General features: G+C 37.8%; 1 protein-coding gene across 5 annotated transcripts in view; it reads left to right on the top strand.

Annotated features, from left to right (window-relative positions):
• PDGFD (platelet derived growth factor D) overlaps positions 1-12,996 on the top strand; it is a 144,763-nt gene extending 131,767 nt beyond the window's left edge. For all 5 annotated transcript variants that reach the window (XM_084506357.1, XM_084506359.1, XM_084506356.1 and 2 more), the window contains one exon: positions 9,334-12,996. In XM_084506357.1, the coding sequence (XP_084362483.1) occupies positions 9,334-9,468 (135 nt within the window). In that variant the 3' untranslated portion in view covers positions 9,469-12,996. The remainder of the gene's footprint in view (positions 1-9,333) is intronic.
• The last annotated feature ends 2,917 nt before the right edge of the window (positions 12,997-15,913 follow it).

Here is a 15,913-nt window from a genome sequence, read left to right as displayed (position 1 = left end):
TGGGGATTAAGTGTTATTTCATGTATGATCAGTCCAGAAGGAAGTGAACAGTGAGTGGCAAAAATGACAGATAACACAAGAGATAAAGTACTGTTTTTCAGAAGACCTGTGAAACTACTTATAAATGCAGTTTAGAAAAGCAGCAAGCATTGGGACAAGCAGTCTCAACTATTTATTCATATAGCACTGTGCATGAGAGGGGAGGAGGGAGAAATGAGGGATGGAAACTGGACCAAAGGTTGAGTAGTGAATCAGTGTGAAGAGCTTCAGGAAAACATTTGTTTAGCACAGAGGTAGTGGGAAAAAAAAAGCAAGCAACAGTATTCTGCAGAAGCAGAGGTGAATAGAGAATAGCACACCAAGTATTTACTACGGCCACAGATAAATAGGTGGGGTACTTGTATGGATTTTGACTGTTGGTGCTTAGAAGGATACGGGCAGAAGCATAAGAGATACATAGAAGCAGAAAATATACAGCAGTGGAGATACAGCAGAAGACACTTATCAAAAGCATTTTTAAGAAAAGTGGCTCAAAAGTTTGGAACAATTGCATTTAGAAAAAACACAGTAAAAGATAAAAAAAAAAAAAAAAAAAAAAAAAAAAAAAAAAAAAAAAAAAGAACACTACCTACAGGAAATTCAGGTCTTCCCAAATAATCTCCTTTAAAAAAGACCAAGTGCAGTCAAAGATATTGAAATAGAACTAATTTCAAATGATAAAAAGGATTTTATTTTTTTTTCACAGTAAATCTATATGAAATTTCAAAACTTAAATATAAGAGTTGGGCATAATTCAAATTCAGAAGGATTCTGAGAGAATTAGAAGCAAAATATAAGCTAAAGAATCTTGTGTCATATCTGTGTCAGAGCTTAAGCCAACTGTTGACAGCAGCTAGAAAAAATGTTGGTTGCAAACGTTGTCAAGTAGTTATTTTTTATCAGCTGTTTGGGAGCATCTGGTGCTGGAACACTGGAATATCACACCAAGTGGGTACTGGTCAGAACCAAGATGTCACAGCATACCAAATTAATCACTAAAGTCAAGAAATTCAATATTAACATTAATACACCACTGCTTATTTATTTCACTGGTCCTTTGTTCTCTGAAAACGGTGAATTTAAAGCAGTGTTTCAGCTTTAGCATTGAATGGTTTTTGTAAGTTTAAATTTCAATTTAATCCCTGAGGTATGAATTAACAGCTCACTGAACAGAAATTTAGCCAAGTGGCTGCCATTAAAATGAATGAAAGTCATGCAGATAAATTCATATATGACATATAAAGGTATATCCATTACTTTTAGTCCACAATATTTTCCACTTTATTATTATTATTATTATTATTATTGGTAGGGGCAGGTAATCGGTTTTATTCTTTATTCATTTTCAACTCTTAACTTTAATTTTATTTAAATGTCTGGCAGTAAAAGTGCAGAGGAGGGGCTTCTCGACATGCCGATTTTAGAACCATGTATCTGCTTTACCCTTTTCGAAGCCAATTTGAAACCCACTAGCTTTAATCAAAAAGCCTTTAGTTGCACGACAAAGGACAGAGTTTCACACTTTAAGAAGTTCCCCGGAGGTGTTAATTTTGTTAAAATTCTCTGCCTTCCGTTCCAGGAGAAGGTCAACCAGATTCAAATGCAAGTCTCAATTACTTTGATTCAATTGCAAAAGACACCAAAAGTACAAGATAGTGGAGCAAAGGAATCGTTTATAGCAGCTGAAACTGAGTTGTGCAGATACCATATTTTTTTTTTCTTGCCAGGTGAAATTTGCCTAAACACTGTCCTAGAGTTTCATCTACCAAATTCCTGGACCCACCAAAGCAGCTCACCCTACACATAGATATGTTTGTTCTGAACAGTAAAAAAACGACTAGAAAACACATAACAGTTGTCTGTCATTTCTGAGCTACCCCGCATTCTGTGTGAGGAAGACAAACAGGCAAATTTTCCAGAAGCAATGGGCTGCTTTTCATCTTTGCAGCCAGTGTCTCACAGTAGCAGAGCTGCAGCATGCAGGCAGCTCTGGGGACACAAACGCCCAGCATGCGTGTTGAGAGGCTTAGAGTCCAGAGAGATTTCAAGGTTATCGTCTTATGCTCATGACGTTTTTTAGTTCCTACTCAAAGCCTTATGCTGTACTCATCAACAAGGTCTCTGAGCACTCCCTCCTAGTATCTCAGGACTAATAGCAATCACATTTCCCCAAGCTGCTACTGCTGCTACAGTTCCTTGAACAGACTATAGCTCTTTCCTATCACATCCAATTGTAAGAAATAATGCAACAGCGGGGAAAAAGAGAAAATGAGAATGCCTCAATAAGGGGTATATTTTTATTTACTGCCCTGGGAAATGCTAATAATAAGACCTTGGGACTTTTTTTTTTTTTTTTTTTTTTTTAACTTGGAAGTCTGCCATAACTTTACCAAACTAAAACTTGAGTAAACAGCTAGTTTTATGGGTGTTTTTGTTTTTTTTTTTTTTTTTTTTTTTTTTTTTAAACAGAGTCTTGTGATGCTCTTTGGTTTTCCGCAGCTTCTGGGCTTGCTTGAAACGAGAGCTCCTGGACAAATACGCATGATTTACCACATAGTTAGCGTCACGAACCCTGCAAACCAAACAGGACAAGAGCTGGCAACTTCTCAAAATGTCCCTGACAGCCTACCAGAACAGATCCTGAGCTACGGTGCAGGGCTCCATGCAAAGACAAAGCAAATCATGGAACTGAATGCAGTACTCCTTAATCAAATACTCACATCTGACTTGCTAAAGGGAAACTGAAATGAAAGGATGTTTTCTATTGCAGTGCATTTCTTTAGAAGTGCCTGCGGCTGCCCTTTAAGGAGAGATGGACTCTGAAGCTGGAGATGACCCAGCCCAGAGAGGCCAGGACTTGGTGCAGCTAGATCTCCAGGAGTGCTTGTACCTCACAGAAACACGAAATCAGTATCCCCATCTTATTGCTGTAACTGATGAAATGTTAAATGAGTTTCCGTGAGGAATAAACACTTTTAAGGTAGCAACCAGAATTTGTCACCGTGTATAAACCTCCACTAACACTGTACTCTGCAACACAGCTAAAAGACACATAAGGAAAAATAAAGTGGTGAAGCTGATTGCATCTCTCTTACCTACTTACTTTCTCAATGGTAAAGATTGATGCACTTTTCACTGTATATGTTGCTTTGTTCTGGTTTGGGTTTTTTTTTCAGCATTATAATATATTCAAGTTTCATGCTGACTGGAGTTTGCTTTCACAGGACATACACACAAATAATTCTCAACCACAAGGTTTATATTACTGTTAGTGTGGCAAACTCCTAACCACTCACTGCCCTGGGAGAGGCACCAGGCACCTTGAAGTACCTGCACAGCACTGAGCCTTTACACAACTTGCTGGGGCACAGAAACAGCTTTAGCCAGACCCAGCACAGTAAAGGGGGAAACGAGACAGTACAGAATGTTACTGGGAAGGAATGAACACAGGAGAAAGTAAAGAGATGATATGGGACTTCAGTAAGACAGAAGAATTCTTGCAATGGATTTGCATTTAACTAATGCAATTTGGTGTTGCCTGGGCTTTTTTTTTTTCTCCCTTCTTTCTTCTCTTTTTCCACAGGGAAGTGAGAAGCAAACCTTAAGGAGGCGCTTGAGAGACTAGACAGTAATTCTCATGCTGTCTTAACACAGGGAAACATAAGATAACTTGACAAAGATAATACAACAAAGGAAATTGATTGAGGGATTAAAAAGAGCTAGCATCATCAAACCAATGTGCAAGGATTGTTGATTGGTGTGATTGTTGTATGTCCTGGAGGTGATAGTACATGTATGAATGAGACAAAAAGATTGTTATGGTAATAAAGGCACAGAATTAACCTAACAAGAGTTAATACATAGAAATATTGTACAAGAAGCTGCAATGGGATTTATTTGAAATGCAAATGCAAGGAAACAGAATGAGTCAGAAATGACTGCTAGATTGCAGGAGGAGCAGTGAGAGCAAAGTAGTACAGGGAGAGAATAAATGTTGATTTTTGACTAGATTAAAATGAAGGTTCTTGGGATGACATCTGGAAGTTAAGCTAATTAGACAGCTGCAATACAGGTCTGGGCAGACTGAGGCAATTTGGGAACAGGGAACACCTGTATCTGTCAGTGAAAAGCAATAGCTGGAGCCATAATGTTTGACAAGATGATCAAAAGTGAGGGTCTTGTTGATGTCAAGTACATAAAAAACATTGTAGCTTTGGTGACTCTTTCAGATGCTTGAGTTTTAAGCCAAGTATTTTTTCCCCGTGTTTGCTGTGCTACAAACAGTTGTTTCTGATTCATACAGATCAAAAAATAATAATTAAAAAAAAAAATAGAAGCAATAATCCCGACCACATTTAATAATCCCTTAGTTGTAATGCTACCACTGATCAACAAAAGAACCCTTTTTTATTTTTTTCTTGTTCCTGATATCCTATAATTATTCTGAGTAAGAAAGAATACAACTTTAGGTCTGTTGTTATTTTAGGCTACATTCCTACTAGAATAAAGGTTCTTATGCTAAATTATGAACCACATTCCCATGATGCTGGCTTTGTTATGCTAAGGGTATAGCTAAACTATGTGTGACCTTGGATTAGATAACTTTTAGAAATTGCTGAGTAAGATTTTTCATTTGTATCAGAACTTGGATCTCTGTTGATGTTTTGCACTTTGGATGTGTCCTCTTTCATGAGCCTCAGACAAATGTAATTTGGTTTGCATGCTAGAATGATGGTATTTTTAGATGAGCAAAAGGAGATTAGATAATGCTGCATAGCTGCAAGTTAAAATAAATTCTGCAAAGTACAAATTTCACTATCTAAAATAGCATCCAGAGTTGCTCTTCATCCTCTATCACTGAAATATGAAGCTAACCAATATTTGGTAAACTGTAGTCATGTTGATTATTTGTAGTCTCCTTAGCCTAGTCAGAAAAAAAAAAAAAAAACTATTTTAAATGAGGCCTCAGATCTTCATTGTTATTTAAACTACTGATTAAGAATTTAACAAATAATATTAGTGAAGTCAGTATAAATAAATACTAATATATAAAGTAAATGATAATAAATTAAAAATGGATACGAGCAATTAGATACATTTTTCTTGCTGCTGTTATAAGTGTTGGCTGGGTTCCCTATTGCTCCTTGCTTTTTGTTAGAACAGAAATCACCTATAATGGACTTCTATGGCTAAATGTTGCTTGACTTCAAAGGCAAATAATACTTGGTTAGGAAGGAGTGGTTTTCCCCATCTAGCTCTACTCATTTAAAGCTGAGAGTCCAGCCATTGGGCTCCTCTATTGGTCAATGGAGTTAGCCCCACCACACAATTCCAGAGACAGGTGTTTCAGGTGAATTGTTCTCCAAAATTACCTCTGTTGCTGCTTCTACTGGAGAAGTGCTGGGCATGGGTCAGGGTGAAGACACCATCTCCAGATGGGTCCTTTCCCCAGCCGACATTATCTCTCTGCTCTCTTTAGCCCTCGAACAGGCCCCGCTGATTCTGACATCAGGTTACAAAGTATTTTTATAGATCTGAGGTTAAAGGGGCCATTGGCCTTGACCTCCCATGCTCCACAGTCCACTGTAGAGCACCTTACTGCCCCAAAGCAAGCACCAAGCTTGTACTATAGACTTACTAGGAAGGCTGCTGTTTCTTGATGTCCTCGGACTGAGATCAGAAACCACTTAGCTCCTTGGAGGGCTGTCCAAGTGTTGAGTTGCCCTGACTTAAACAGCTGTTCACTAATTCCACACTGAGTTTATCTGGCTTCAGATTCCAGGTGCTGTTTTTGGTGATGGCTTTAGTCTTTAGTTAAGAGAATCCTTCACAATCTGGAATCCGAATTTAATGCACAATCAGTTAGTAAGACTCCTGGCAGAGAGCATTTTCTTTCTATTTCCTTCACCACCACCACAACATAAAATTATGCAGTTGTCACAGTCATTTGACCCTGAAACTTCTCAGATGATCAGTCACACCTACAAAAAGTGCTGTCTGGCATAGTGGCATGCTCATGTGGTTATCCACATGTAAAATGTAACAAGGCACTGATTCTCTTTTTCATATTACCTATAAACACTGAGTCTAGCTCAGATGTTAAGTCCCATGTATTGCTTTTATGCTTTTATGTATATATATATATACACACTGTTTTAATAGCTTTATGACCATAATTAACTCAGTGTTTGATGAGGGTGATATGGCTGTAGTTACATATTCTTTTTGAGGCAATGATTTGAACAGCTGAGGCACTGCATTTTGATTAGTAGTGACAGACATTGCTCCTTTAATTTGAAAGCTGCAAACATTTTTTTCTACCACACAAAATAAAGCTTTTGAACATTCCATGTCCTTCCTTATATCCATATTTTTATGGCAGAGATGCTTCTGATCTCATCAAAAAGGGAGCAATAAAGGGTCCTAAACAAAATTTCTTTGAACTATTTTCATTAATTCAGTAGTTCCTCACCTTTAAGGAGCTGACCATGAAATGAATAAACAGCAGCTATTTTCAAAATAAAGGGTTTTCTTTCAACTACTGTGGTCACCAGAAATGGCCTTATTTCCTGATTCTTTTCAATCCTCTGTATTTAGTTGAAACTAAAACTATTAGATGGAAGCTAGACTGAAAGCTTTGAACATCAGTTCTGTGATCAGCTATTAAAGCAGTCCAATTTCAGCTGTGTTCAAACACTTCTTTCCTGTCTTGTCTGAGGAAATGTCTGCCAATTCATTTTTCTACTCTTATCAGCAAAGCCCATATACAGTGCTCGTTTCTTAATATAAAACACAATGAAAATCCCCAATCTGTCAGGAGGTCTGTTAGCTTAAATACAGCCCACATCTTTGCTCTCATCCGATTGCATACTTTCATTTGCTCTCAATTGAAAAAAGCATATCTACCTACCTACAATCTTGCAAAGAACCAGTCGTCTGAATTTGTCAGGTTTTGATGAAAGTCTTCCTTAACTAAAGAATTCTATCATGGGTTTGGCTTCAGAAGCTGTACTTCATTTTAAAAGTCTGTTTTCCCTAAAAAAGAAAAAAGAAAAAAAGAAAAGAAAAAATAAAAAAAGCATGTTTGAAGATGCAGTCTGTTTTGAGCTCTGTAATAACCTCAGTAGCCAGATTACATTCATTTCCTTTCTGTTTTGGATGACAATGTGGTACAGTGAGTTGTCTGGGATCAGGATTTAGGGCCTATATTGAGGCAGTCAATGTTCAAAATTCAAATCCATTATATTTTTTTCTTTGTTTCTAATGGCATGTGTCTACATTTCTAAAGGTTTCACAACAGATGAAAACACCATATCTGTACTTTGCTTAGGCACAGTCCTTCCTCTTAGTAGTACATAGGTTAAACATGAATTATATCACAAAACGGAGGATGTTCAGTGTTCCTCTCTTTTGTTACATCCCACAGCCTTCCTACCCTCTAGGCATTACCAGTGGACAACAAACTCTCTCATCCTGAAGGCTGCTCACCCTTCCTTTCCCCACCAGCTCTCCCAAACATTCATGGTTAACCTTTGGCAAGTCATTCAGACTACTTTTTGGGGCTTCCTAATTCTATTGAAGCTGCCAATATTTTGTCAATCTGCTGTCCAACCTTTTTCCTTCTCCTTCCCCAAATCATTTCAATTCTTGTATGATGTTTTGAGGTCAATGTACAGAGAGTACTTGGTACAAAAATGAGGTTATTCCTTGAGTGACAGCATGATCTGTTAATTAGGGGGTCTGTTATTCAGTCTTTAAGATGAAGGTGTTTCTGTGGTTGAGACACTAATGGGGCTTCAGTGGTCCACTCCCCAGCTGATCAGTGATTTTGGCAGTTCACAGACAAGATGGATTTCTCTCCACCTTTTGAACAAGCAAGACAAATCTAGATGGTGTAGAAGTGCCTTGGCCAAGCCAATATGGCTCACAACAGCCATAGGGATGAGATGATTGGCTCTAGCATCTTACCAGCACATGGTTTCTGGTTTCTGGAATGGCTTGATTGAGTTGCTTTGGCAACTGGTAGTTCTTCTACTGATCTGTAGAGAGCCTTGAAGAAATAGTTTCATATTCTCCATCCACTGAAGTTTGATAATGATGCATATCTTTCTGTGGAGTGTGCTTTGAGATTTAGGGAAAAAATGCTATAGGAGGGTTAAGATGTTCTTGGTTTTTTTACTCAACTTCTGTACTTGATTGAAACTAATACTTGAGTTTTAGGGCAGTAATTTGAAATTATTACCTTTTCTGTTAAACTACTACAAGCATTTCAACAACTAGTGGTGATATGAGCTTTTAGACAGATACTCAACCTCCAATGGTGGGCTCACTAAGCATGCCCAAGCAAAATGCCATCCTCCTCAACCTTTGCCAGTCCCTTTTTCACATACATATGCTATCACAGAAGATGAGATAGGACTCAATATTATGGCTGTTTTCCACATCTTCACACCATTTTCTATGAAATCATATATTCATATAATAATTTGGTTTGGAAGACATTTCTGGGGGTCATCTAGTTCTATCTCCCATTCAAAGCAGGGAGAATTTCAAAGTTATAAATGTTATGAAAAGTCAGATTCTAGAGAAACTCAGTGGTATCTGGGTGAATATTTTGCACAAGCTCCATTCATATCCTTCTGCCTCCAACAGGCATTTCATTTTTGGACCAATTCTAATGATGTATACTTCAGAACTTTAAAAATGTTTTTAAAAATGTTCCTTGTTCTTTAGAGCAGAAATATTATACAAGTGAGAGAAGGGACAGAACAATTCAAATATATATGGGACTGTAAAGACAAACCAAAGGAAACATGCTTGATAATCAGCATGCGAAGGGGCAGCTCTGGACATGGTTAGGGAACTGCACAATACAAAGATAACTGATGTAGAAAATAATCCAATCTGTCAAAGCTCCAGGAAAAACAATACAGCAGGGTGTCACAGAGTGGGAAAAAAAAAGAAAAAAAAAAAAAGCAAAAAAAAAAAAAGCTGGAATTATAATTAAAATATGTCCAATTAACAGAAAATAAAATCTGAGCTCCAAGGTAGAATCCAATAACCATTCCAGTCCAAAAGGGGGAAACAAATAAACACCAAAGTACAAATATATTGCCAAGACAGACTACCTAAACATTATCTTGTGAGTATGCAGGTGTATGTGTCCATGGGAAAGGGTGTTGGTGCAAGCTGCAGATGAGGCTGGTCAGGGTGGTATCCTTAGGGCCCCAACACTCTCATCCTTTTATTTCTAGCAGCATTTTCTAATTGATGCTTTTCTCTTAATCCTGCCAGGTGCTGAAATTTGTCCCTGAGGCTGGGCATCCTCGAAGGAAAGGTAGAACCAGGAACAACATGGCTTTAGTAGATATACAGTTGGATCACCATGAGCGCTGTGATTGTGTCTGCAGTTCAAGACCACCACGATAAAACAAAACCAAAACAAAACAACAACAACAACAACAACAAGAAAAGAGAGAAACAGAAACAGAGAAAGAGAGAAAGAAAGAGAGAAATAAAAAACCCAAGACCCACTGATTGCAGCTTACCAGACATTTACTTTTAAGCGGGATTGCTCTGAGGACCTTTATTCACTAATCACTTGAACTTTGTTATTAGCCTGCCTTTGCAATTAGCAAAAATGATTAAATAATTGTTGTGTTTCAGTATAGCCATGTTGATTAGTGCCACGGCAGCTAAACAGGTATATCATAGATTTATATATCAGCATCCAAGAATATAGGGTTATGGTTTTCTATAGCTAGATTCTGAGGGTTGAGATTTCAAGAGCTCACTTGCAGTCCTTAGGCACACAATAACGCCCACTGATATTGTGGTAATGAAAGAGCATTTGTTGTGTTTCTGCACATCTCTCACTCAGTATTTCCTATACTCAAATTCTGCTGCCATTTCTACTTGCTGAACTCTCCTGACTGGCAGTAGGGTTTTGTGGGTATAAATGAAGAGAGAATTTGAGCCTGTATGATTGGAAAAGGGTTAATCCAGCTTTAAAAAATGAACTTCCCAGTGTTCCCTCCCAGCACAGTAAGATGCAATGAGGAAAATCCATGACTACATGAAATCTAACACTAGTAGAGTCAAATCTCACTGTCTGTACTTGAGCAAACCTTGTGCTGAAATTACTAAATGCTTTGTGTAATCTGGGACACTAGTGGTGGTAGGGGGTACAGAGGTGGGTACTTTTGCCACGATGACTCCACAGGAACCATCGTCCATGTGCTTCTGCAAGCACAGTGAAATGGGGCTCCCTTCACATCCTCAAGTAAGTCCCTGTGGCCTGGGCCTGATTCTGATCTCTACCCACCTGAACTGGACTCCTGCCACTTGCCCTGAGCAAGTTGCCCAGGAAGGGCCCTCTCTATATGAAAAGCAAGATAGAGCTTCCCCAAGTCCCCCCCTCACTGTATTTGGGGGCGTGTTGTGTCTCCTCAAGCAAGTGATGAAATAGGGCACTTGTTTGTTGAAAATATGATTTGTTTTGCAGTTGTGTTACTGGGAAACTAAACTGTGTTTGAGATTTAATTATCGTTATTTGGTTTGGGGTTTGTTTGTTTGTTTGTTTTAAATATGGATTATTATAACTTTGTCATATAACCATTAATCTTAGTTATCTGAGGCTAGTTGTCTCACTTCAGCTATGTGTATTGCCATGGTTAAACTGTTGACAGTGAATTTCTTTTTGATTGCATTTTGTTGAGGCATATTAGCTCATTAAGCAATGTCTGTCTGTCATGGAAAATGTGCATCATTTATTAACTTCCACAAGAATATTAGTAAACACCACCTCATAATAAAATAAGCACTTTACAAGCTACAGCATAGCTTCCTATGCCTTTTAAAATATTATGAAAGTGCTCTAGATGAAAATAAAATAAAACAAAATAAAATAAAATCTTTCCAAAATAGCTTTAAAGGCTTTAAAATGCTGCTCCAAAAGTTGTTCAGTGTAAAACACAGACAGCTTTAGGTCTGTGAAAGAACTGGAGTTCTTTCATGAATGTAACAGAGAGAATGGGGTGGCACATTTAATGGCTGAGGTTTTATATTTAATAGCAGACATAGACTGCATTGGTCCATCTTGTTTATGTTGCCTCTTGTGTTTCTGCCTCTCTGAAAGAGCAAAGTAGTTTGACAATAGTGTGTCATAATTAGTGAAAACTGTTATATGCTATAGTATAATATTGAAAGCCCTTAAGGTGTGTTTTAGCAATACACAATTTTATGTTTCATAATGTGCAGTATTGTTCAGACTTAGCCTCTCTATCAGCTCAAGTATTTTATAAGTGCTTTTCTTATAATTTTAACAAAACTTTGCTGAAACATCCCTTAGAAATGTTGTGTTGCTTTTCCTCCTGTACTTTAACATTTAAGACTCAAAATATGTGGGGTTTTTATTATTATTATTTATATTAATTTTTCCTCTCTGGCTCCCAGATGTCTATTTAAAAATGCTCCCAAATGCTGTGTTGGGAGGTGATTCATCATTTTTCACAGCAATTCATTTTAAAAGAACAACACTGTAACCAAAGACTGCTGGCTTCACTTCTTTTCAGGGCTGTTTAAAGAAGGCTTCATTCTTTGTCTGTCTCTAGCTTTATAACAAGATTGACCCAGACCTTCCATAATTTTCAGCTAATTTGGAAATAAATTTGCATGTCAGACCTTGACAGTACTGATTGTTTAAGAGACACTCTTTCTAATGCATATTCCTGACTGAATTGTGCTTGAAGTATGCTTAAGCACTCTAGCCTAATAGTACCAGTGCTAGGAATCATCTGTCTCACATAATTTTGTGCCTTGAGGGGTCCTTTGATTCCCACACATCAAAGGAAGATGTGCACCATGTCTGGCATCTCCCATGCTCCTCTGCTTGCTCACCTGGTCTCCATCCCCACCAACCCTGTCTTGGGAGGTGTTTACACCATCTAATTTTGGAGATCCAGCCTCATCGGAGAGCCAGAGTCACTTCTCCAGGGAGCAAGGAGAGAGATGCTCTTACAAAGTATGCCATAGACCCGAGAGATCACCCAGTATGGGAATTTTCTCTCTCTCTTTTGACTGTGTAGAGAGATTTAAAATCTGATTTGAGCATCTAAAGGAGATACACCATGTCAGCTGGTATGATTACTCACTTTAAAGACTAAACAGCCAATAGTTTTGCTAACTGATTTAGATTCAGGCAGCAGTGGATGTCAGGATCCAGGAGGAAAATTCAGCTGTAAAAGAGATTGGTATAACAGGTATTATCCTCTTGCTTAATGTTGGGTTTACTTTCTTAAAAAGAGGCTAAACTTGTCACAAAACATAAAGTGTTTCTCCTGTGACACTTAGCAATGAATAGAACCACTGACCAGGACTCACTGCTTCATGCTGCCATCTGCCATAAAGACAGCATGCTCCAGGCCAATGCAGACGAGTTAAGGATGGGTTTTATGTTGCAGTGAGGGGGAGATAAAAAACATCAACCAAGTAAAACTTTCAAACTCCCTGACCCCAACCTGTAGTGAATCTGGCAAAATCAAATACCAGCATTTTTTTTTTATTTATAGCAGAAATTGTAGAGATGTTTTTCCACACCTATTTTTTTCTTTCATTTATGTAATAATTTCCATGTTGTTTACATATTGTTTTAATATAAAAAGCAATGCTATTAAAAAAAAAAAAAAATCTCATTCATTTTTATTGGTGGAATTGGGCACTCTAAAATATATACATTTTCAAAGCAAACTCAAATAGATTCTTAATTTCAAAGCCATTTACTAAATTTTTATTTAGTGTATTCTTCTGGGATAAAGCCTACTTTCTCAAGTGCAATTTATATATATATTTTTTGTTATTTCAGTTAAGTGCAGCTTTTGTAGCAGTATTTTTTACTTTATGCAGTATGTAATGTGTCTTATCTTGATGAAAAAAATAAATACTGCTTTTGAAAGAAAAGTGATCTTTTTGGGTGATCATTCAGAATTCCGATGAATTAAAAATGAAATTTACTGGAGGACATTTCCACAACAGGACATCATCCATGCTGTCTCTGAGATTTTTAGTAGTTTTTCCCAAGAAGAACATCATGGAAAAACTAAGGTGTGATTTTGGGATAATCAGATTTAAAACTTACTGCTAAGCAGCAGTAGTTTGACTGAGGTACAGCATTTCTGATAAACATTTCTGATAAACATTAGAGCCCCTGGGCTTGTCACTACTCTCAACCCCCATGGGCTTGGCTATAGCAGAGCTATCCTTGTTTGTCCTGCTGAAGCTCAGCTGTTTAATAGCAAAGTAGGCTCCTGCTGGAGTTCTGCATCCCACCCAAACCATGGCTGTGTTGAGCAGCCAATTCCCGCATGCAGGGCAGCTGTAGGAAGCTGAAGCACTGGGGAGATGGGGAGATGGGAAGACTGGAGCAGATGGTGAAATTTAACCAACCCTGGTGAATTTGGACATTTTCCCCAACTTTGGCAGAAGCAAATTATGTTATGTTCCTCTGTCTGGAACATAACTTTCATAACATTGATAACCAGCTTTCAATTTAAGGTTCTCATATCAAGATAAAGTGTTCATTAAGCCTTCTCTGGATCTTGGACTGAATAAGAACATGAAACTGTTGCCATCCTAATTCTTTACCAGCTATCCTTCCTGTCTGACAACGGGAAATTGGAGATAGCATACAGTCTGGGGACACAGTTTTGCAACCTGTCCTCATGCATGTGCACCTTGTTCTGTATGGCAGTGCCACCAACCTGTATAGTGATGACATTTTTTTTTTAAATAATATCTTTAAAAAAAAAAAAAAAAGGACACACAGAACACACAGAAGAGACTTTTCCTAACAAAAGAAGCAGTTCTCTTGTGTTCAGTGGGCAAGGACATATTTAATGGGTGGAGGAGAATATTTTTGCCCAACAGAAATGTTCTGAATATTCTGTAGCTCAACAATAGCAAAGTGTGCAAGAATGGCACAAAGCTCCTTCAATCTGGCATTGCTATATAAGTAATGGCTTGCTAACATTACCAGAATGCCCTTGTGCTCACATGAGTAACAATGTTTATAAACCTGCAACAAAAAAGCAGCTCTCCATCTTTTCAGCTGAAAAAGCATATGATTCTTGAAGTCATCAGAAACTCACTATAACAAGTTTTTTAAATAATATATATTTAAAAATAGTTTTCTTCTCATTTCGGAAGAATCCAGAATCTTCTTTCAGTTAATTTTAAGATCTGCAACTGCTGTAGCAATACTTTCCTGCAAATTCATTTATGATTTCCCTTGCTCTTTACTGGAGTGCACTGCCCTGTCACTCTGCTGAAATGTGAATTCAACAGATGTCCAATTTGTTCTTATTCTCCCAGGGACTTCAGTGCAGAAGCTAATGAAAATGCAGAAATTAGTATTCTGGTCTCTCATTCTAGAAACTATAACTTTGTTTATTGACTGTCTTGGTCAAATCTGCTGAAATATATAATATTCATAATTTATTTGGTCATTCATTGACAGGCCTTGAAAATCTGCCTTAAGTGTTTAAAGAACAAAGTAGATTTTGCAGGTTTTTTTCAAAAACTTCTTCAGTAAATGGAATTTCCAAACCAGCAAATACCCTGCCATGTATAGTAGGAAGGAAATATTCTAAGTTTTAAACTATCTTCTAAAACTGATTTAATTTCAGACTTGGGCTGAAATTCGTTTATAGATAGGTATAGTTTCAAAACTGAATTTATAAAGCCTTATTTTTGAAATTCATTTTCAAAACCTCATTTATGTATTGCTTATAGAAATCTGCTGTAGAACAGACAAGCTTTAATAAAAATGGAAGTAGCTACAAAATAACAGTGACTGTATTTGATGCTCCAATTTCAAGCTGACAAAGGATTTCAGCTTCAGTTGAAAGAATTTCAGTTTCAAAACCGGTATGAAGAGAAAAGGATAAAGAGGGCTGGCTACCTTTCAAATATTTTGATGTAAAGGGTGGTGACATGACAAAAAGCCCTTAACTTTAATTCATTGTGTTTCTATTAGATAAGTAATAGCAGCAGACAGCTTAATCTTTCTGGTCTGTGTTTGAATTTGTAGAGTACCATCTTAAGTAGCAGGTGCACTAAGATGAGCTCTCTGCCTCAGCCTGAAATCAGTTTATTCTCACTGAGATGAAGGTGGTCTGGGGAACCATTCTACATATCACTACATTTCTGCCAAATAGTCATAGTCACAGCTTTTTACCTCTTCACTTCAGCACAGGAAAATAGAAAAAGCAAGTAAAGAAAATACATATCAGTTCAGTTCTTTATTTCCACTCACAATTCATATATGAAGAAGAGTTCTTCCCCCAAAATGAAGAACCATTATGTGTCAAAGAATCACGGACTGAATGAGGTGAGGAATGGCCACCTGGAGATGGACTTGTCCAACCATCTGCTCAAGAAGAGTCACCTACAGCATGTTGCTCAGGACTGTGTCCACTCAGGTTTTGACCATCTCCAAGGATGAAGACTCCACTCTTATTACTAGGCTGCATGGAGAGCAAGAAGGAGGGAGCAGTTTGCTTCATGAAGTGGGTCCTAAAACCAAGAGAGAGAGAAAATTCTGACAAAGCCTTGGATTTTCACTGAGGGCTGTGGCTCATGGAAGAACTCCATAGTCCATGGCAGCAAGGTCTTTCTGCCTGCCAAGGATGTCAGGATTTCAAGCTTCTAGCCCCAGTGGAGACACCAAAACCTATCTGGGCAACCTGTACCAGTGCTCCATCACTATGTTGGTTTTACACAGCTGGGCAGATGACTTCCATCACAACCACTCTCTCACTCCCCTTCCAGAAAGAGAAAAAGTGGAGAAAATACAATGAAAAAGGCTCAAAGGTTGACA

This window comes from Aythya ferina (genome assembly GCF_964211825.1).
Source record: "Aythya ferina genome assembly, chromosome: 1".
Classification (NCBI taxonomy): domain Eukaryota; kingdom Metazoa; phylum Chordata; class Aves; order Anseriformes; family Anatidae; genus Aythya; species Aythya ferina.
The sequence above is the reverse complement of the archived record's forward strand: the minus strand, read 5'-3'. Positions and strand labels throughout refer to the sequence as shown.